This window comes from Colobus angolensis, unplaced genomic scaffold (genome assembly GCF_000951035.1).
Source record: "Colobus angolensis palliatus isolate OR3802 unplaced genomic scaffold, Cang.pa_1.0 Scaffold145, whole genome shotgun sequence".
Classification (NCBI taxonomy): Eukaryota; Metazoa; Chordata; class Mammalia; order Primates; family Cercopithecidae; genus Colobus; species Colobus angolensis.
In genome coordinates, this window is record NW_012114544.1 from 3,152,575 (window position 1) to 3,174,815 (window position 22,241).

Genomic DNA, 22,241 nt, shown 5'->3' on the forward strand with positions numbered 1-22,241 from the left:
GCACTCCAGGCTGGCAACAGAGTGAGATTCCATCTCCAAAAAAAAAAAAAAAGAAAAAGAAAAAAAAAGAGATGAGTCTCACTATGTTACCCAGGCTGGTCTCAAGCTCCTAGGCACAAATGATCTTCCTGTCTCAGCCTCCCAAAGTGCTGGGATTACAGGCGTGAGTCACTGCACCCAGCTAGAAGAGAATCTTTAAACAAACATATACACATACATACATTCACACACATTTACAGAGGGCCACCAATTGGTTAGTTACAGCAAATATTCTCTTTCTTATCAATGTCTTTTTAAAAAGAGGGAGTCTATTTTACTTTTTATTTTCATAATGAAATATTATAAAAGCCTCATAACTATGATTTCATACCTGATAATATTTCAGCTGCCCATTTAGTTCTCCTAGATGTTTATCATACTCAGTTATAAGAGAAGCTAAAAAGCTAAAAAAAAAAAAGACAATAAAAATAAAGCATATTCTGTTCCATCTAGTTTAATAAATATATAGCAAGTGAAATAAATTATACATAAAAATTTTATGTTTAGTCTACTCATGCAATCAAAACTTTGCCCTTTTTTCCAAAACCAGGAGTTTTAAATATTTGCACAATTAATATTTTGGACTGAAAAATTCTTTGTTGTGGAGTGGCTAATCTGTGCATTGAAGGATGTTTAACAGAATCCTTGGCCTCTACCCATTAGATGACAGTAGCAGCCTCACTTTCCACAGTAGTGACAAGCAAAAATGTTTCTAGACATTGCCAAATATCTCCTGGGGAAACGGGGTAAAATCATTCCTGTCTGAGAACTAATTTTGTAGGCCCTGTAATACTTGCTTTTTCTTGTCAATTCAAGAACAAAGCATTTAAGTTTAATAACAGCAGACCATGAAACAAACATTCCTGATACTAAAAGAATTACTTTAATAATAATTAAATATAACTAAGAAAATGATATTAGTCTGGTTAATACTTTACCTTTGGTCAAACACTAGGTTTTCAAATGTGTCGTCTCCTTCTCCTTGGCAGACAGCTTTCTATAAGAGAATGTGCATCTTAAAATGTGTCCTCACATCATTCTAGCCAAAATTGATAGTGATTTAATATTAAATGCAATTAAATTTTCATAACCTTAGAAAATCTATTTGTCATTCATAATGAGAGAAAAAGAAAAAATAATAATCTCAATTTATATTAAAAAGCATTTGGTAAATTTAATACCCATGCATAATAAAAACCATTGGCAAATTAGAAATTTGAGGAACTTTTCTTAATTCGATAAAAATATCTGCCAGAAATCTACATCAATTACAATTTAGAGGTTGAAAAGCAAGATGCAAGGCTATTATTGTCTACAAACAATTTGGCCATTTACCTAAAAACTCAGTATAATCTACCAATTATTAGAACTAGTAAGAGAATACACTAAAAGTCACCAGACAGAAAATGAACACTTAAAAAAAAATTACTAGCTTTTTCAAATATCAGCAATGATTAGAAAATGTAAAATAAAAAATCCTATTCACTACTATGACAAACAATATCTGGAGAATAAAGCAAACAAAAAATGGTACAGGAGCTTATTGAGAAAATTAGCTTTACTAAAAGATATAAAAGGAAATCTAAACAAACACGGTACTATAGCATTCATCTATGGGTGCAACGGTCAATATTTTGAGTATGTCAGCTCTCTAAAATTCACTACAACTTCATTGCACTCAAAAATGAAGTTCCAATAGAATAATTTATAAAAGTTCCATGAAAGAGTAAGTGTGAAAAATTAGCCAAGATAATCTCACCAAAAAAAAGGAAAAGAAAAAAGAAAGAGAAGAACTTGGCTTACTACATAGCAAAACACCACAATGCTACAGCAATTTAAACAGTATGCTATAGGTACAGTAACAAACTCAACAGTATAACAAACCCAGAAATAGATTCAAGCATTTATAGGTATGTGGTATATAAAATAAGAGGAATTATAATCGAATGGACACAGTACTGCTATCCAACAAATAGTACTGGATAACAAAACAAAATTAGATTCTAGCACATACGAAATGGAAAAATATAGATAAAAATCCAAATGTTGTTAAAATTTTAACAATTATCGCAAGAAAATGCATTATTGACCTTGAGTTAGACAATGTTTTCTTAACTTCACAAATGCAGAAATTTTTGTCTGTTTTGTTTGCAAATATCTCAAGCAGCGCCTGCCATACTTTTTTGCTCAAATTACATTTGTTAGCTGGAAGACACCAGGAGCAAAACCTATAAATGGAAAGACTGACACATTTTACAACATCCAAATTTAAAACTTCTATACAGCTAAAGACACCATAAGCAAAGTTAAAAGACCTATAGCATTCATAGCATGACCAGAAATTTTGTATCTATGGCATATGGAGAAACATTTAAACACAAGATGTGCGAGGTTTTTCAGTGCTGCCTTTACTATAAAACATAGCTAACAAAATGTCTTTTAACAGAATAAATAAAAAATGATACAATAGAATCCCATAAGTAGTTCAAGAAATTAACTAAATTTATATGTATCAAAATAGATATATAATAAAAAACAAAGAAGTTATTTCTAGGGGTGGAGAGAAGAAAATAGGACAGAGAAGGAAGGTGGTCAAAGGGATCACTAAAAGCATCTGTAATATTCTGGCTTTTTGAAGGGAGAAAGTATTTATGATCACATACATATTAAAGAGTAATTCTGAAGCATAACTCAAGCTTCTGAATTCTAAAGTTTCACTTAATTAATTTTTAGTATTTTACTCTGTAAATATTTATTTACCTACTATGTGTAAGGGCCCATGGGAGGTACAGTAAATAATACAAAGATGAACAAACAATTCATAGTTCTTATCCATTGAATGGATTGTAGAGTTATAGGAAGAGACAGGCAAATAAGCAAGGAACAATAATAAGAATAAAGACATACCATGAAAGAGGCATTGAATGGTGAGAATGAGTGGATGAAAGGAAGATAATCAATACTGTTTTTATTCAAGTACTACATACATACAGAAGACTGTGTAAATTATAAGTATACAGCTAAATAATTCTCACAAAGTGAATATACTCATGTAACCAAAACACAAATCAAGCAACACAAGTACTCCTCAATTTGCATATTGGTATAAGTGTCTTCATTTTGCACAGTTCTGTGGAAACATCAAATCCAAGTAAGTACAAAGTTCTGATACATACAAGTTTCAGTTAACATGGTACTGCAAAAAGTGAGAACTGTGTATATAACCAACAATCCCTAAACCCCTAAGTCACTACCCCCAGGCTCCATGTGGGACCCAAATCCTGACTTCTAACAGTATGAAATCATTTTGCCTGTTTTTTTAAAAAAATCATAAAAATATAACCATACAGTATATTTTCTGTTATGTCTGGCTTCTTTTGCTTACCACTGGGTTTGTGAGATTCATTCTTACTGCTGTGGGTAATTTTGGTTAGTTCATTCTTACTGACATATACCATTTCACTTTATAAGTATGCCACAATATATTTACGCTTTCTATTATTATTTATTTATTTATTTTTGAGATGGAGTCTCGCTCTAGTGGCATGATCTCGGCTCACTGCAACCTCCGCCTCCCAGGTTCATGCCATTCTCCTGCCTCAGCCTCCTGAGTAGCTCGGACTACAGGTGCCCACCACCACGCCTGGCTAATTTTTTGTATTTTTAGTAGAGATGAGGTTTCACTATGTTAGCCAGGATGGTCTCGATCTCCTGACCTCGTGATCCGCCTGCCTTGGCCTCTCAAAGTACTGGGATTACAGGTGTGAGCCACCGTGTCTGGCTATGCTATTATTAAATGAAGTATTTGGGTTGTTCATTATTTGGCTATTATAAATAGTGCTGCTACAAACATTCTTGAAAAGGTCTTGGTATAGGCATTTCTGATGGGTATACCTACAGGTAAAACTGATGACTCATAAGGTCTGTATCAGTCAGATCTAGAATAAAATGTCAAACAATTTTCTGAAGTAAAATCTTACCAATTTACTCTCCCATAGGCAGTGTATGAGAGTTATTCCACATCTTTGTCAACACTTGGAGTTATGCTTTTCACTCTAGCCAGTGGATGTAGTAGTATTTCATTGTGGTTTGATTTTCCATTTATTTGATAAACAATGAAGTTGAAGACTCTTTTCTACAGTTACTAAGCATTTTAAATACTCCCTTTTGTGAAGTGACCTGTTTCTCTAGTGGATAATTGTTTTAGTTATTAATTTGAAGACATTCTTCAAATATTCTAGATTTTTGCAAGATTACAAATATATTCTCCATTCCATAGCTTATCTTTTTACTTTCTTAATGGTGTCTTAAAAACATAAGTTCTTTCATTTTGAAGTAGCCCAGTGTATCAGTTCTTTCCTTTATGATTAGTGCTTATGTCCCGTTTAAGCCATCCTGCCTACTATAAGCTCATAACGTCTTCCCTCAAGTTTTATTCTAAAAGCTTCATCTTAACATTTAGATATGCAACCAAGGCAGAAATTACATATGAGAGTAGTTTGGGTAGAGATCAAACTTCATTTTTCTTTATTCTGAATGAAAGTCTGGTATGTGTAAAGCCATTTCCAAACTTCATTCTGTTTAACTGGCTTGTTTCCTTGGCCAATACCATACTAACCAAATTACTATAGCTTTATAGTAAATATTAAGACCTGGTAGTATCTGTTTCCAAGTGTAGTTGTTCTGCAAGATTGTCTTAGCTCTTCTTGTCCTTTTTCATATAAATTTTGAAAACATAATAGTTCTAGGGAACTATTATGTTTTTGAGAAACTTCCATACTGTTCTCCACCGTGGCCAAACTAATGTATACTTCTACCAACAGTGTATGAGGGTTCCCCTTTCTCTACATCCTCACCAGCATCCATTATTGCTTGTCTTTAGGACAAAAGTCATTCAAACAGGGGTGAGATGGGATCTCACTGTGGTTTTGATATGCCTTTCTCTAATGATGACTAAATGTTTAGCATTTTTTTCATATACTTCTTGGCCAGTTGTATGTCTTCTTTTAGAGATGTCTATTCAGTTCATGTACTCATTTTTAAATTGGATTCTTCTTTTAACTGCTGAATTGTTTGAGCTCCTTATACATTCTGGACATTTGTCTCTTGTCAGATGAATAGTTTTCAAATACTTTCTCCCATTTTGCTGGATTTCTCTTCATTCTGTTGACTGTTTCCTTTACAATACAGAAGCTTTTAAGACTGATATAATCCCATTTGTCTATATTTGCCTTTCTTGCTTATGCCTTTGAGGTCTTCTCCATAAAACCTTTACCCAGGAAAATGTACTGAAACATTTATGTTTTTGTCCAGCAGTTTCATAGTGTTTGGTGTTACATTTTTTTAGTCCATTTTGTGTTGATTTTTGTATATGGTAAGAGACAGGGATGACTTATTTTTGGCACATGGATACCGAGTTTTTCCAGCACTATTTCTTTTTCTTTATTTGCAGATGACAGTTTTTTAATTTTAATTTTTATTTTACTTTAAGTTCTGGGATACATGTTCAGAACAAGCAGGTTTGTTACATAGGTATACACGTGCCATGGTGGCTTGCTGCACCTATCAACCTGTCATCTAGGTTTTAACCCTGCATGCATTAGGTATTTGTCCTAATGCTCTCCTTCCCCTTACACGCCACCCCCGACAGGCCCTGGTGTGTGATGTTCCCCTACTTGTGTCCATGTGTTCTCATTGTTCAACTCCCACTTATGAGTGAAAACATGCAGTGTTTGCCTTTCTGTTCCTGTGTTTGCTGAGGACAATGCTTTCCAGCTTCATTCACATCGCTGCAAAGTACATGAACACATTCTTTTTTATGGCTGCATAGTATTCCCTGGTGTATATGTGCCAGATTTTCTTTATCCAGTCTATCATTCATGGGCATTTGGGTTGGTTCCAAGTCTTTGCTATTGTAAATAGTGCTTCAATAAACATATGTGTGCATGTGATAGTAGAATAATTTATAATGCTTTAGGTATATACACAGTAATGGGATCGCTGGGTCAAATGGAATTTCTGGTTCTATATCCTTGAGGAATTGCCATACTGTCTTCCACAATGGTTGAACTAATTTACATTCCCACCAGCAGTATAAAAGCATTCCTGTTTATACACAAACTTGCCAGCATCTATTGTTTCCTGACTTTTTAATGATCGCCATTCTAACTGGTGTGAGATGATATTCCATTTGGTTCTGATTTGCATTTCTCTAATGACCAATGATGATGAGCTGCTTCTTCATATGTTTGTTGGCCACATAAATGTCTTTTTTGACAAGTGTTTGTTAATATCCTTCATCTATTTTTTGATGGGGTCGTTTTTTTCTTGTAAATTTGCTTATGTTCCTTGCAGATTGTGGATATTAGACCGTTGTCAGATGGGTAGCTTGCAAAAATTTTCTCCCATTCTGCAGGATGCCTGTTCACTCTGATGATAGTTGCTTTTGCTATGCAGAAGCTCTTTAGTTTTAACTGGATCCCATCTATCTATTTTGTTGTAATTGCTTTTGGTGTTTTAGTCATAAAGTCTTTGCCCATGCCTATGTCCTGAATGGTGCTGTCTAGGTTTTCTACTGGGATTTTTATGGTTTTGGCTTTTAATTTTAAGTCTTTAAACCATCATGAGATACTGTTTGTATAAGGTGTAAGGAGGGGGTCCAGTTTATGTTTTCTGCTTGAGGCTAGCCAGTTTTCCCAGCACCATTAATTAAATAGGGAATCCTTTCCCCATTACTTTTGTCAGGTTTATTGAAGATCAGATGGTTGTAGATGTGTGGTGTTATTTCTGAGGCCTTTGTTCTGTTCCATTGGTCTATGTATCTGTTTTGGTACCAGTACCATGCTGTTTTGGTTAGTGCAGCAGTGCAGTATAGTCAGGTAGCATGACTCTAGTTTTGTTCTTTTTGCTTAGGATTGTCTTGGCTATACAGACTCTTATTTGGTTCCATATGAAATTTAAAGTAGTATTTTTCTAGTTCTGTGAAGAAAGTCAATGGTAGCTTGAGAGGAATAGCATTGAATCTATAAATTACTTTGCATAGTATGACCATTTTCACAATATTGATTCTTCCTATCGATAAGCATGGAACATTTTTCCATGTTTGTGTCCTCTCTTATTTCCTTGAGCAGTAGTTTGTAGTTCTCCTTGAAGAGGTTCTTCACATCTCTTGTAAGTTGTATTCCTAGGTATTTTATTCTCTTTATAACAATTGTGAATGGGAGTTCACTCATGATTTGGCTCTCTATTGGTCTGCTATTGGTGTATAGGAATGCTTGGATTTTTGCACACTGATTTGGTATCCTGAGACTTTGCTGACATTGCTTATCAGCTTAAAGAGATTTTGGCCTGAGACGATGGGGTTTTCTAAATACACAATCACGTCATCTCCAAACAGAGACAATTTGACTTCCTCTTTTCCTAATTGAACACCATTTCTTTCTTTCTCTTGCCTCATTGCCCTGGCCAGAACTTCCAATACTATGTTGAATAGGAGTGGTGAGAGAGGGAATCTTTGTCATGTGCCGGTTTTCAAAGGGAATGTTTCCAGTTTTTGCCCATTTGGTATGATGTTGGCTGTGGGTTTGTCATAAATAGCTCCTATTATTTGAAATATGTTCCATCAATACCTAGTTTATTGAGAGTTTTTAGCATGGAGGGCTGTTGAATTTTGTCAAAGGCCTTTTTTTGCATCTATTGAGATAATTGTGTGGTTTTTGTCACTGGTTCTGTTTATGTGATAGATTATGTTTATTGATTTGCATATGTTAAACCCATCTTGCATCCCAGGGATGAAGCCGACTTGATCGTGGTAGATAAACTTTTTGATGTGCTGCTGAATTCTGTTTGCCAGTATTTTATTGAGGATTTTCAAATTGATGTTCATCAGGGATATTGGCCTGAAATTTTCTTTTTTGCTGTTGTATCTTTGCCAGATTTTGGTATCAGGATGATGCTGGCCTCATAAAATTAGTTAGGGGGGATACCCTCTTTTTCTACTGTTTGAAATAGTTTCAGAAGGAATTGTACCAGCTCTTCTTTGTACCTCTGGTAGAATTCAGCTGTCAATCCATCTGGTCCTGGACTTTTCTTGGTTGGTAAACTATTATTTACTGCCTCAATTTCAGAACTTGTTATTGGTCTATTCAGGGATTTGACTTCTTCCTGGATTATTCTTGGGAGGGTGTATGTGTCCAGGAATTTATCCATTTCTTGTAGATTTTCTAGTTTGTGTGTGTGTGTGTGTGTGTGTGTGTGTGTAGAGGTGTTTATAGTATTCTCTCAAGGTAGTTTTTTATTTCTGTGGGATTGGTGGTGATATCTCCTTTATCATTTTTTATTGTGTCTATTTGATTTTTCTCTCTTTTCTTATTAGTCTGGCTAGCGGTCTATGTATATTGTTGATCTTTTAGAAAAACCAGCTCCTAGATTTATTAATTTTTTAAAGGAATTTTCATGTCTCTGTCTCTTTCAGCTCTCCTCTGATCTGATCTTAGTTATTTCTTGTCTTCTGCTAGCTTTTGCATTTGTTTGCTCTTGCTTCTCTAGTTCTTTTAATTGTAATGTTAGGGTGTCAATTTTACATCTTTCTTGCTTTCTCTTGTGGGCATTTGGTGCTATAAATTTCCCTCTACACACTGTTTAAATATGTCCCAGAGATTCTGGTACATTGTGTCTTTGTTCTTATTGGTTTCAAAGAACATCTTTATTTCTGCCTTCATTTTGTTATTTACCCAGTAGTCCATTCAGGAGCACATTGTTCAGTTTCCATATAGCTGTGTGGTTTTGAGTAAGTTTCTTGATCCTGAGTTCCAATTCGATTGCACTGCGTTCTGAGAGACTGTTATGATTTCCACTCTTTTGCATTTGCTGAGGAGTGTTTTCCTTCCAATTTTGTGGTCAATTTTAGAATGAGTGTGATGTGGTGCTGGAAATAACATATATTCTGTTGATTCGGGGTGGGGAGTTCTGTAGATGTCTCTTAGGTCTGCTTGGTCCAGAGCTGAGTTCAAGTCCAGGATATCCTTGTTAATTTTCTGTCTTATTGATCAGTCAAACATTGACAGTGGGGTGTTAGAGTATCCCACTATTATTGTGTGGGAGTGTAAGTCTCTTTGTAAGTCTCTAAGAACCTGCTTTATAAATCTGGTTCCTCCTGTAGTGGGTGCATATATATTTAGGATAGTTAGCACTTCTTAATGCATTGATCCCTTTAACATTATGTAATGCCCTTCTTTATCTCTTTTGATCTTTGTTGGTTTAAAGTCTGTTTTATCAGAAACTAGGATTGCAACCCTTGCCTTTTTTTTTTGCTCTCCATTTGCTTGGTAAATATTCCCCCATCTCTTTATTTTGAGCCTGTGTGTGTCTTTGCATGTGAGTGGGTCTCCTAAAGACAGCACATTGATGGGTCTAGACTCCTTATCCAATTTACCAGTGTGTTTTAATTGGGGCATTTAGCCCATTTACATTTAAAGTTAATATTGGTATGTGTGAATTTGATCCTGTCATCACGATGCTAGCTGGTTATTTTGCCCAATAGTTGATACAGTTTCTTCATAGTGTCAACGGTCTTTACAATTTGGTGTGTTTTTGCAGTGTCTGTTACCAGTTTTTCCTTCCCATATTTAGTGCTTCCTTCAGGAGCTGCTCTAAGGTCAGCCTGGTGGCGACAAAATCCCTCAGCATTTGCTTGCCTGTAACGGATTTTATTTCTCCTTCGCTTATGAAGCTTAATTTGGCTGGATATAAAATTCTGGGTTGAAAATTCCTTAAGAATGTTGAATATTGGCCCCCACTTTCTTCTGGCTTCTAGGGTTTCTGCCAAGAGATTCGCTGTTAGTCTGATGGGCTTCCCTTTGTGGGTTAACCCAACCTTTCCCTCTGGCTGCCCTTAACATATTTTCCTTCATTTCAACCTTGGTGAATCTGATGATTATGTGTCTTGGGGTTGCACTTCTTGAGGAGTATCTTTGTGGTGTTCTCTGTATTTCCTGAATTTGAATGTTGGCCTGTCTTGCTAGGTTGGGGAAGTTCTCCTGGATAATATCCTGAAGAGGGTTTTCCAAGTTGGTTCCATTCTCCCTGTCACTTTCAGGGACCACAATCAATCGTAGGTTTGGCCTTTTCACAAAGTCCCATATTTCCTGGAGGCTTTGGTCCTTGCTTTTCATTCTGTTTTCTCTAATCTTGTCTTTATGCCTTATTTCAGTAAGTTGATCTTCAATCTCTGATAGCCTTTCTTCTGCTTAATTGATTCAGCTATTGATAGTTGTGTATGCTTCACGAAGTTCTCGTGTTGTGTTTTTCAGCTCCGTCAGGTCATTTATGTTCTTCTCTAAACTGGTTATTATAGTTAGCAGCTCCTGGAACCTTTTTATGAAGGTTCTGAGCTTTCTTGCATTGGGTTAGCACATGCTCCTTCAGCTCAGAGGAGTTTATTACCTACCCTCTGAAGCCTACTTCTATCAATTTGTCAAGCTCATACTCTGTCCAGTTTTCTGCTATTGCAGAAAGGAGAGGAGTTGTGATCATGTGGAGAAAAGGCATTCTGGTTTTTGTATTTTTCAACATTTTTGCACTGGTTTTTCCTCATCATAATGGATTTACCTACGTGGTGGATTTGATCTTTGAGGCTGACGACCTTTGGATGGGGCTTTTGTGTTGGGGTCCTTTTTGTTGATGTTGATGTTATTGGTTTCTGTTTTTTAGTTTTTTTTTCTAACAGTCAGGCCCCTCTTCTGCAGGTCTGCTGCAGTTTGCTGGAGGTCCACTCCAGACCTTGTTTTCCTGGGTATCATTAGCAGAGGCTGCAGAACAGCAAAGATGGCTGCTTGCTCCTTTTCCTGGAAGCTTCATCCCAGAGAGGCACTGGCCTGATGTCAGCTGGAGCTCTCCTGTATAAGCAGTCTGTCAACCCTTCTTGGGAGATTTTTCCCAGTCAGGAAGCATGGGGGTTAGGGACCCACTGGAGGAGGCAATCTGTCCCTTAGCAGAGCTCTAGTGCTGTGCTGGGAGGATTCTGCTTGTCAGGATACGCTGCACTCTTCAGAGCCAGCAGGTAGGATCGTTTAAGTCCGCTAAAGCTGCGACCACATCTGCCCCTTCTCTCAGGTGCTCTGTCCCAGGGAGATGGGAGTTTTAACTATAAGCCCCTAACTGGGGTTGCTGCCTTTCTTTCAAAGATACCCTATGAGCATGAATCTAGAGAGGCATTCTGGCCACAGTCTCTTACGTGCATTCTGTTGAGTTCTGCCCAGTCCGACCTTCCCTGCCTCCTTAGCAGTGACAGGAAAACCACCTACTCAAGCCTCAGTAATGGTGGATGTCCCTCCCCCAACCAAGTTTGTTCATCCTAGGTAGACTTCAGACTGCTGTGTTGGCAGCAAGAATTTCAAGCCAGTGGTTCTTAGCTTGCTGGTCTCCATGGGAGTGGGACTTGCTGAGCGAGACCACTTTGCTCTCTGGCTTCAGCTCCCTTTCCAGGGAGTGAGCAGCTCTGTCTCACTGGGGTTCCAGGCACCACTGGCATAAGAAAAAAACAAACAAACAAAACAAAACAAAAAAAACTCCCGCAGCTAGCTTGGTGTCTGCCCAAACATCCACGCAGTGTTGTCCTTGAAACCCAGGGCACTGGTGGTGCAGGCAACAAGGGAATCTCCTGATCTACAGATTGCAGAAACTGTGGGAAAAGCATAGTATCTGGGCCGAATAGCACAGTCCCTCATGACTTCCCTTGCCTGTGGTAGGGAGGACTCCGGCTGCTTGCACTTCACGGGTGAGATGATGCCCCACCCTACTTCTGCTCGGCCTCCATGGTCTGCAACTGCTGCCTAACTAGTCCCAATGAGATGAACAGGTTACCTCAGCTGAAATGCAAAAATCACCCACCTTCTGCATTGGTCTCGCTGGGAGCTGCAGACCGGAGCTGTTCCTATTCAGCCTCTTACCAATGTCTATCTACCAGTACTATTTTTTTTTTTTTTGAGACAGAGTCTCGCTCTGCAACCTCTGCCTCCCAGGTTGGCACCATTCTCCTGCCTCAGCCCCCTGAGTAGCTGGGACTACAGGCGCCCACCACCACACCCAGCTAATTTTTTCTATTTTTTAGTAGAGACAGGTTTTCACCATGTTAGCCAGGATGGTCATGATCTCCTTGACCTTGTGATCCACCCACCTCAGCCTCTCAAAGTGCTGGGATTACAGGCATGAGCCATCGCGCCTGGCCCTGCCAGTACTATTTCTTAAAGAGACTGTCCAATCCCCAATGAATGTTCTTGGTGCTTTTGTTGAAATTCACTTGGACGTAAATTTTGATTCTTTATTGTGTTCCATTGGTCTATGTGTGTATTTTTATGGCAGTACTATAGTTTTATAGTATATTTTGAGGTCAGGTGGAGTGATGCCTCCAGCTTTGTTCTTGAAATCCATGAACATGGTATGTATTTCTATTTGTTTGTATCATTTTCAATTTCTTTCAACATTTATATATTTACTTATAGAAATCTTTCACCACTTTGGTAAATTTATTCTTAGATATTTTCTTAATTTTCTGTAGCTACTGTAAATGAGATTGCTGTCTTGATTTTTTTCTCCCACTAGTTTATTTTAGTGTATAGAAACACTACTAACTTTTGCATGTTGATTTTGTATTCTGCAACTTTACTGAATTTGTTGATCAGTTCTAAGAGTGTTTTGGTGGAGCTTTTACATGTTTCTATATATAAGTTGATGTCATCTGCAAATAGGGTCAAACAACTTCCTCCTTTCCAATTTGGATGCCCTTTAATTTCTTTCTCTTGCCTAAGTGCTCTAGCTAGGACTCCCATACTAAGTTGAATAAAAATGGTGAATGTGGGCATCCTGGTGTTGTTCCAAATCTTAGGAAGAAAAACCTTTCAACTTTTATACAGTCAGTATAATGCTGGCTGTGGGTTTGACATAGACGGACTTAATTGGGCTGAGATACATTCAAACACCTAACTTGTTGAAAGTTTTTTTTAAATCAAGAAGATACGTTAAATTTTATCACTTGCTTTTTTTGGATCTATTGAGATTATCATATGGTCTTTGTCCTTCATTCTTGGATGTGATGTATCAGGTTTTCTGATTTGTGTATGTTGAACCATCCTCACATTCTTGATCCCACTTGATCATGGTAAATAATCTTTTTAATATGCTGCTGGATTCTATTTCCAATTATTTTGTTGAAGAATTTACCATCTATATTCATTAGAGATATTAACCTATAGTTTCCTTTTATTGTGCCTTTGTTGGGTTTTGGTATCAGGTAATGCTGGCCTTGTGGGATGTGTTTGGAAGAATTGCCTCATCTTTGGTTTTCTGGAATAATTTTAGAAGAATTAATATTCTTTTTTTTTTTTTTTTGATAACTCTCAGCCTCCCAAGTAGCTGGGACTATGGGCATGCACCACCATGCCCAGCTAATAAGAATTAACATTATTCTTTAAATGTTTTGGTAAAATTCAGCAGTGAAGCCATCAGGTCCTGAGCTTTTTTTTTTTTTTTTTTTTTTAAAGACTTTTTATTACAGATTCAGTCTTGTTCCTCATAATTGGTCTGTTCAGGTTTTCTATTTCTACATTTAATCTTGGAGAGTTCTGTGTGTCTGGGAATTTATCCATTATTGCTAGGTTTTCTAATTTATTGACATATAATTGTTCACAATAGTCCTACTGATCCTTTGTATTTCTTCTTTTTTTTTTTTTTTTTGAGAGGGAGTCTCACTCTGTCACCCAGGATGGAGTGCAGTGGCATGATCTCAACTCAATGCAACTTCCACCTCCCAGGTTCAAGTGATTCTTGTGCCTTAGCCATCCGAGAAACTGAAATTACAGGCACCTGCCACCACACCTGGCTAATTTTCGTATTTTCAGTACAGATGGGGTTTCACCATGTTGGCCAGGCTGGTCTTGAACTGGCCTCAGGTGATCTGCCCACTTTGGCCTCCCAAAGCACTGGGATTACAGGCATGAGCCACCGTGCCCGGTCTAATCCCTTGTGTTTCTGTGGTATCATAATGTCTCCTTTTTTCACTTCTGATTTTATTGGGATCTTTTCAATTTTCTCATGGTTATTTTGCCATATTTTGTTGTTTATCTTCTCAAATAATGAATTTTTCATTTTGTTGATCTTTTGTATTTTTTTTTAGTGCCAATTTTGTCCATTCTACTCTGACATCTATTATTTCTTTCCCTATACTATTGTTTGTGTTTGATTTGTTCTTGCCTTTCCAGTTCCTTCAGATGTTTCATTAGGTTACTTGAAGTCTTTCCATTTTTTTTGATGTAGGCATTTATTGCTAAAAATTTACCTCTTCTACTGTATCCCATTGTTTTTGGTATATTGTGTTTCCATTTTCACTGGTTTCAAGAAATTTTCAAATTTTCTTCTTAATTTTGTTAATTGACCTATTGGTCATTCAGGAGCATGTTGTTTAATTTCCATGTATATATACAGTTTCTAATGTTCCTCGTTACTGAATTATAGTTTTATTCCATTGTGGTCATAAACAATATTTTAAATATTTTAATCATTTTAATTTTGTTGAGACTTGTTTTGTTGCCTAATATGATATATCCTGGCGAATGTTCCATGTATTCATGAAAATAACATGTATTCTTCCGTTGTTGAATAAAAATTTATATAAATGCATGCAAGATCCATTTGGTCTATAGTTTAAATCTAATGTTTATTGTTTTTCTGTCTAGATGAGCAGTCCAATGCTGAAAGTGGGGTGTTAATGCCCCCACCTATTATTGTATTAGAGTCTACTATCACTTTAGATCAAGTATTTACAATTGTTATATTCATTCTTGATCACAAGACTCCCTTTGTCTTCCTTTACGTATCTGTATGCTCTGGTATTGGATGTATATATATTTAAAACAATTATATCCTCCTTCCTGAATTGATCAGGAAAGAGGATATAATTGAATTCATCATTATATAATGACTTTGTGTTTGTTTCCAGTTTTTGATTTAACATTTGTATTATCTCATATAAGAATAGCTACCTTTGTTTGATTTTTGTTTCCATTTGGGTATCTTTCCATGCCTTCACTTTCCATCCATATGTATGTTTACAGGTGAAGTGAGTTTCTTGGTCACAGCTTTTTATCCATTCAGCGTGTCTTTATCTTTTAAGTGGGAAATGGAATCCATTTAGATTCATGGTTATTGACAGTTAAGGACTTACTCCTGTCACTTTGTTATTTGTTTTCTGGTGGTTTTGTATATCCTTTTTCCCCTGTTTTTCTCTTATTATTGTGGTTTGGTAGTTTTCTCTAGTGATAAGGTTTGATGTTTTTTCCATTTCTCCTTTGTGTAACTGCCCCATCAGTGAGTTTTGTATTTTTAATGTGCTTTCATGATAGCAATTACTGTATTTTGCTTTCAGATATAGGACTCTCTTGAGCATTTCCTGTAGGGCTGATAGAGTGGTCATGAATTTTCTCAGTTTGCATTTGTCTGGGAAAAACTCTTTCTCCCTCATTTCTGAAGAAGAGTGTTGCTGGGTATAGTATTCTTGGCTGATATTGTTTTTCTTCTTTTGGTACTTTGACCATTCTCTCCTGTCCTGTAAGGTTGCTGCAGAGAAATGCTGTTAGTCTAATTACAGATTCCTTTATATGTGACTTGCTGCTTACCACTGGCTAGCTTTAGAATTTTCTCTTTGTCTTTGACTTTTGAAAATTTGTCTGTAATATGTATCTCTCCACAGCCTTGGGAAGTTTCCAGCTATTATTTCATTAATAGGTTCTCTATGCTTTTCCCTTCTCTTCTCCTTCTGGAAAGCCATAATATGAATATTTGTTTGCCTAATGTGTTCCGTAAGTACTGTAGGCTTTTTCTTTTTCTTTTTTTGCAGAAATTATTTCAACAAAGTTCAGTTGTTCTGCTCGATCAAGTCTCTTCTAGAAGGCCTGTACTGTACTTTTCATTTCATTAATCATATTCTTCCATTGAAGACACTGTTTGATTCATTTTAGTGATTTCTCTTTGTTAAATTTCTCATTCATATTATAAATTCTTTGTCTGATTTCATTGAATTATCTACTGTATTATCTTTTATTTCACTGAGTTACCTTAATATCATTACATTGAATTCTTCTTCTGGAAATTCATTGATTTCCTTTTCATTGGGTTATTTTACTAAAGACTTATGTTCCTTTGGTGGTACCATATTTCCTTCCCTTTTCATGTTTTTTGTGTACCTGCATTGATCTATACACCTGTTGGAACAATCACTTCTTCCATATCTTGTAGAGTAGCTTTGAGAAATACTTTCACTTGCAGTTGGGCTTTAGTGTACCAGTTGAAGGACGTGGTAATTTTGTTTTCAGATAAGCGCAATGGAATTGGGTCCATGAAGGTTTTTCAGCTGCAACTAATGTCAGCAATAACTGTGGGTGTCTTAGTGGCCTGGGCTGTAGAAGTTTGTGGCAGTGGTGGTATGGATTGTTAATTTCCTTAGTGTCAAGTATTCTTGGGGTCCTCCTATATTTAATTTCACCACAATAGGGAGACTTATCAACAGGATCCCTGTTGGTCCCAGGTATGACATGGCCTATAAGTAGCTGCAGTGGCACTGAGTTCCTGGTGTAGGATCGTAGTATGGCTGTGGGGTGAGATCATAGGCTCAGGGTTTCATTGATCCTTTGTGGTACCTGGGTTTGGCGGTTCAGGTTTGCTCTTTGTGGCAGGTTTGGATGTAGAGTGCCCACAGAGCCAGGATCTGGACTCTAAGACACCCCTATCCACTTGGGCCCAAGGGCTGCATTGTACTTGTGGTTCTATCCCCGGATGGGGGCAGGGCACAACACTGGCCCAACTCCTGAGAAGAAAAGGTACTCTGGAGATTTGTGCCGAGGAGCAGAGTACACCTAGAAATAAGAAAGTTAAGCCAGTAGAGTTCAGTGGCATCTAAGATACCAGGGGATAAGACACCATGTAGTGATGACTGTAGACCCTAGGATGGTAAGGCTTATCTGTATCTTACTTTCTGTGAGGGCAGGTGTGCAGCAGCAAGTTTCCCAGAATGGCAAAGCACAGTTGTCTTTTCAGTTTGGGGGCATCAGAGAATGGCACAACAACGAATCCACTCCCTAGAAAGAAATGTGTCTCTGCAGCTCAGACTCTAGAGCTAGTCCAGCGCCAAGGAAGCCGGGTATGAAATGTCTGGCCTATAGGGCGGGGTGTTTCAGCTTAGTCACTGATGTTTCCTTGGGATAAGAACTCAGCTCTGACAGGGCAGCAATTTCCCAGAAGGTGATAGCATACTTCAGATCAGTCCTGGGGACAATGAGCATTCTGAGTGGCCTAGACGTCATTTTGCTGGAATGTGGGATGCTGCTTCAAATTGAGGCATTGAGGAGATATGATTGCTCTGAGTGGCTAAGGTACTGTTTTCCTAGGAGACAGGGTACCACTTTGGGTCCAGTCTGGTGGTGGGGGCGTGGATAGAGTGAGGGGAAGGTAGAGTAGTTCCACCTCTGCCTGGCCCACAGGGAAGGGTGTAACAGTTTTTCGCAGCTCAGTTTTGAGATGCTAAGCTACTGAGATGGGGTGGCTAAAAAGCAGCTTAGCTTCAGTAATGAAGGGGAGCTATGGCTACTTGCCCCCAGAGCAAGGCACACTCCAGTTGCAGTTTCAATTCCACAATGCATAGCACACTAGTTGCGTAAGTCACTGGGGTCAGGGTACAGTGTTGGTTCCTTTTCTGGGGGCAGTATGGTTATGTGGACTCTAGGTAGCTCCCTCAGATAAGCTTAGTGACTTTGAGGATTTCAGGGGACCCCAGTGGCAAGGTCTGTAGGTGTCCAAGGAGTTGATGCAGGCTCCTGAGATCCTCTTCCTTACCTTTTCCATGTACAGAAATTCCTCCTTGTTTCTAGCTTTTCCCAGTTGGGGGTTGGTATAATGGAAGTCTGTCATTTCCTTCCTTTATCTACATGGCCATTTTGAGTTTCTGTGCCCACTTGGGTTTCTGTTACTCCTCTGATGCATTCTGGCACTCACTCCCAGTTATTTTTGTTAAAATGAAGTTATTTGTTGTTCTGGCTATCTTTGTGAGGGGAACAATTGCTAGAGTCTTCTACTTGGCTATCTTGCAGATGTTACTTTTTCTCTTTAAACCTTTGTAGAAGAGTTAAAAGTGATTTATACACCACCATTATAGTGTCAGAATATTCTTGACAATATACTTTTATCAATGAGTTGATACTTTCATGTGTTTCAATATTTTAATAAGTAGTATCACTTTGCTTCAGCTTCATGAACTCTTTAGCATCTTTTGTAAATTGGGTCTAATGGTGATGAACTCCCTCAGCTTTTGTTTGTCTGGGAAAATCTTTATCTCTCCTTCATTTCTGAAAGGTAGTCTTGTTGAGCAAAGTATTCTTAGTTGACTTTTTTTTTTTCTTTCAGTACTTTGAATATATTATCCCACTGTCTCCTGACCTGTAAGGTAACTGTTGAGAAATCCATTGATTGCCTATGGAAGTTCCTTTGTATGTCATAAGTGCCTTTCTCTTGCTGATTGTAGAATTAACTGTCTTTGATTTTTGACAATTTGATTATAATGTGCCTGAGTAAAGTCATCTTTGGGTGAATCTGTTTGGGAACCCTTGGGTCTTATGTCTGATGTCTAGATGTCTTCCAAGATTTGGGGACTTTTCAGACATTATTTCTTTAAGCTTTGTGCTTCTTTTTTTCTCTCTCCTCCTTCTGAGACTCTCACAATCTGTGTATCACTTTCTTTGACAATGTTTCATAAATACCTTAAGCTTTCTTAATTACTTTTCAATCTTTTTTTTTCTTGTCTGACTGGATAATTTCAAATGACTTGCTTTCAAGTTCACATCCTTTCTTCTAATTGATCAAGTATAATGCTAAAGCTCTCTATTGCACTTTTCACTTCATTAACTGTATTATGTTGTTATCTTAACATCTGAATCAGTCTTATGTTGCCATCTTAACATATGAAGCAGTCACCTCCTCTAGTCTTTACTGACTGGCTTTGGGAAAGAAACAGCTTCACGAAGCTTCTCTCAGACATTTTTAGTAGATGTACCCACTCCACACCTTCAGCCATTACTTTTTAGGGAGAATTCCTAAGATTGTATGCTTTCTCTGGATTCTATAAAACTAGGCTGGGTGTTGAGAATATCCCATGGTTTTTTTTTTTGGTGGGGGGAGGTAGTGCCCTGAAATGCTCAAGTTTTCGTGCATTCTTTAAATCCCAAAGAGTTGTGCCAGCTGACTGTGCTTGCATTCCCCATCTAGGGGGTGCACATTGACAGCCAACCATGGGGAAGGAGGGCAGTAATGCATATGAAGTGTTGGAATCACCTGTGGGCCAGCTGGTGTGGTGGTACACCACACAGGTTAGGTGTTCCAAGCAGCATATGAGTGGGTCTGCTGAAAGAGTCTGCAAAGTCGTTAGTAGGATACACAGTCCCTTCCTGAGTTTCAAGCCCTGACTGTGAGTCCCTCCCTGTTTTCCCTGCTCCTAGTCTCTCCTAGACACTTAGCCAGGATGATCCCATTATTCTGAGTGAAGTAAGGAAAAGATGGGTCTTTTGGAATGTCCTGCACAGGTAGAAAAGCCAGGAGCTTACTCACTATGCTCTCACTTCCCTCTGTGGGAAGAATCACAGGTTGAGGGAGTCTCTCTTGGAACCGAGCTATGCCATCTTGGGGCAGGAGTGATGCAGGTGAACTGAAATTGTTCTTACATTCTTCAATGTGTATATTTTTCAATAGTATTCTGGAACTTCTCTAGCCTTTAAACTGCTAGAAAGGGTGGTTGTCAAAATCGGTGCACTGTGGGGAGATGACAGTAGACAACACTTATTCTTTTATCTAGCTCTCTTTTACCTATTTTCTAATTGAATAGCTGGTTTTTTCTTGTTTTTTAAACTGTTGAATTTTAAGAGTTCCATATAAATTTAAGATAGTAATAACCAGTCACGTATATGGTTTGCAAATTTTTCTGTCAGTCTGTGGTATGTTTATTCATCCTCCTATAACAGAGCCAAAGTTTTTAACATTAATAAAGTTCAAATTTTCAATTTATGTACCTTGCTTTTTCCTTTTATGGACCATGCTTGTGATATCAAAAATTATTTTTCTAGCTCTAGATTCTGAAGAGTATCCGCAACTGACCCTCAAAAATTTTATAGATTTACATCTTCAGTTTAATTCTATGAGCGATTTTGAGTTAATTTTTGTATAAGTTTTAAGATTTTCATTGAGATTACAGTCTGCTTGCCTTCTTTCTAGCTTTCAGCATTATATGTTTCACATATAATGTTCAATGCTTTTAGATGTACACAGTGAGAGGAATAAGGAAAAGTACATTTACACCATATTCCTGAAATTAGATGTCCATCCTACAATTTTTATGTGTCTAATTTTTAGTATTCTAAGTTCAAACTATTTTCTAGCTTAATTTAGAAATTTCCTTTGACTAGTAAGTCATTAGAAGCGTATTGTTAAATTTCAAAGCAACATAGGATTTTCTGGTTAACTTTTTGCTGTTGCTTTATAGCTAAATGCCACTGTGGTCAGAAAACAAATTATAAGCAATTTGAAACCCTTGAAATGTGTTGAAATTTATGACTCAGCATATGGTCAATTTTGGTAACTGCTCCATATGCACTGTAAAAGAACATGTACTCTATTTTTGTTGAGTACAGTGTTCTACGTAAGTCATTTGTGGGAATTTTGTCAATTGTGCCGTTTAGACCTTTTATTTTTTTCTTTGTTTATTTCTTGCTTATTCTCCATGGTGAAAGAATTTTCCCTTAAAAGTGTATATTTGTTTCTTTTTCACTTTTAGTTTTGTCACTTTTTTCTTTTGTACATTTTGAAGCTCCAAGTTGGGTACAGAAGTATTAAAATTTACCACAGATTTAACTCCTTCACTTATTCATCTATAGTAATATTTCTTAGTTAAATCTATTTCATTTCATATTATTAGGCATATGTTTGCTTTCTTTTAGTTAATATTTTCATGGTGTAACTTTTTCTATCCTTTTCATTTTCAACCGTATTGTTGTTCACATAGTTGGCTTTGTGTGTGTGTATGTGTGTGCACTTTAAGTACTTGGAATGTTTAATTTATTCACATTTAATATAATTAATGTTCATAATAAAACTGAGTTGGAATAAGAGTTGGCAAAGCTTTTCTGTAAAGGGCCTGGCCATAAATATTTGACTTTGCAAATAACACGGTTTCTGTTCCAACTATTCAAGCCTGTTGCTCTAGCACAAATGGAGTCATAGACAATATATAAACAAATGAGTATAGCTGTGTTCCAATAAATCTCTAATGAAACACGTAGCAGGTGGGATTTGGCCAGTGGGCTATAATTTGCTAAACTCTAAGTTACAATAAATAAATGTATTGTAATTTATATAAATGACAATATTTATATAATGTAATTTATGTAATTTATATAAATTACAATATATAATGTAATTTATTGTAATTTATATAAATTACAATATATAATGTAATTTATTGTAATTTATATAAATTACAATATATAATGTAATTTATTGTAATTTATATAAATTACAATATATAATGTAATTTATTGTAATTTATCATAAATTACAATAAATAAATGTGTTGTAATCAGGAAATAAATAAAAGGCTCAAAGCACCAACATCTTGCAAGAGTGTACTGAGTTTAAGTTTGACTCACAGAATATGAAAATATTTCAAGTGTGAATCCTAAATTAGCAGTTTCCTGACAATTTAATTTCTTTCCAGTTGTAGCAATTAAACTACATTATATTTGGAGCGAAACACAAAATAGCAACAGACAAAAATAGGGTGCCCAGACACAGAACAAGCTATGCATATATGCAGACTTGATATAGATAAGTCAGTAGGGAAAGTATCAAATAATAAATGCTGGAAGCACTGGTTATTTATATGGAGAAATAAAACAGAGCCCTGTCCTAAACAATCCACAATAATAAATTCCAGACTGAATAAAGACTTAAATGTGAAAAGCTCACATATGTTAGTGAGGAACTTCTTAAGACACAGTAATAAAATTAACAATAGAAAAACATAAACATTTAACTGTATTAAAAGTTAAAATTTTTCTATTAGAAAACATATCAACCAGATAAATGAAAGCCCACAATTTAAAGTTTACTATGTT

At 36.8% G+C, this 22,241-nt stretch overlaps 1 protein-coding gene across 3 annotated transcripts in view; it reads right to left on the bottom strand.

Moving 5' to 3' along the window:
- Positions 1 to 22,241, bottom strand: part of SCLT1 (sodium channel and clathrin linker 1) — a 211,297-nt gene that overhangs the window by 160,898 nt on the left and 28,158 nt on the right. For all 3 annotated transcript variants that reach the window (XM_011935614.1, XM_011935615.1, XM_011935616.1), the window contains exons 3-4: positions 978 to 1,036; positions 371 to 443 (exon numbers count right to left, since the gene is read on the bottom strand). In XM_011935614.1, coding sequence (XP_011791004.1) covers positions 371 to 443; positions 978 to 1,036 — 132 coding nt within the window. The remainder of the gene's footprint in view (positions 1 to 370; positions 444 to 977; positions 1,037 to 22,241) is intronic.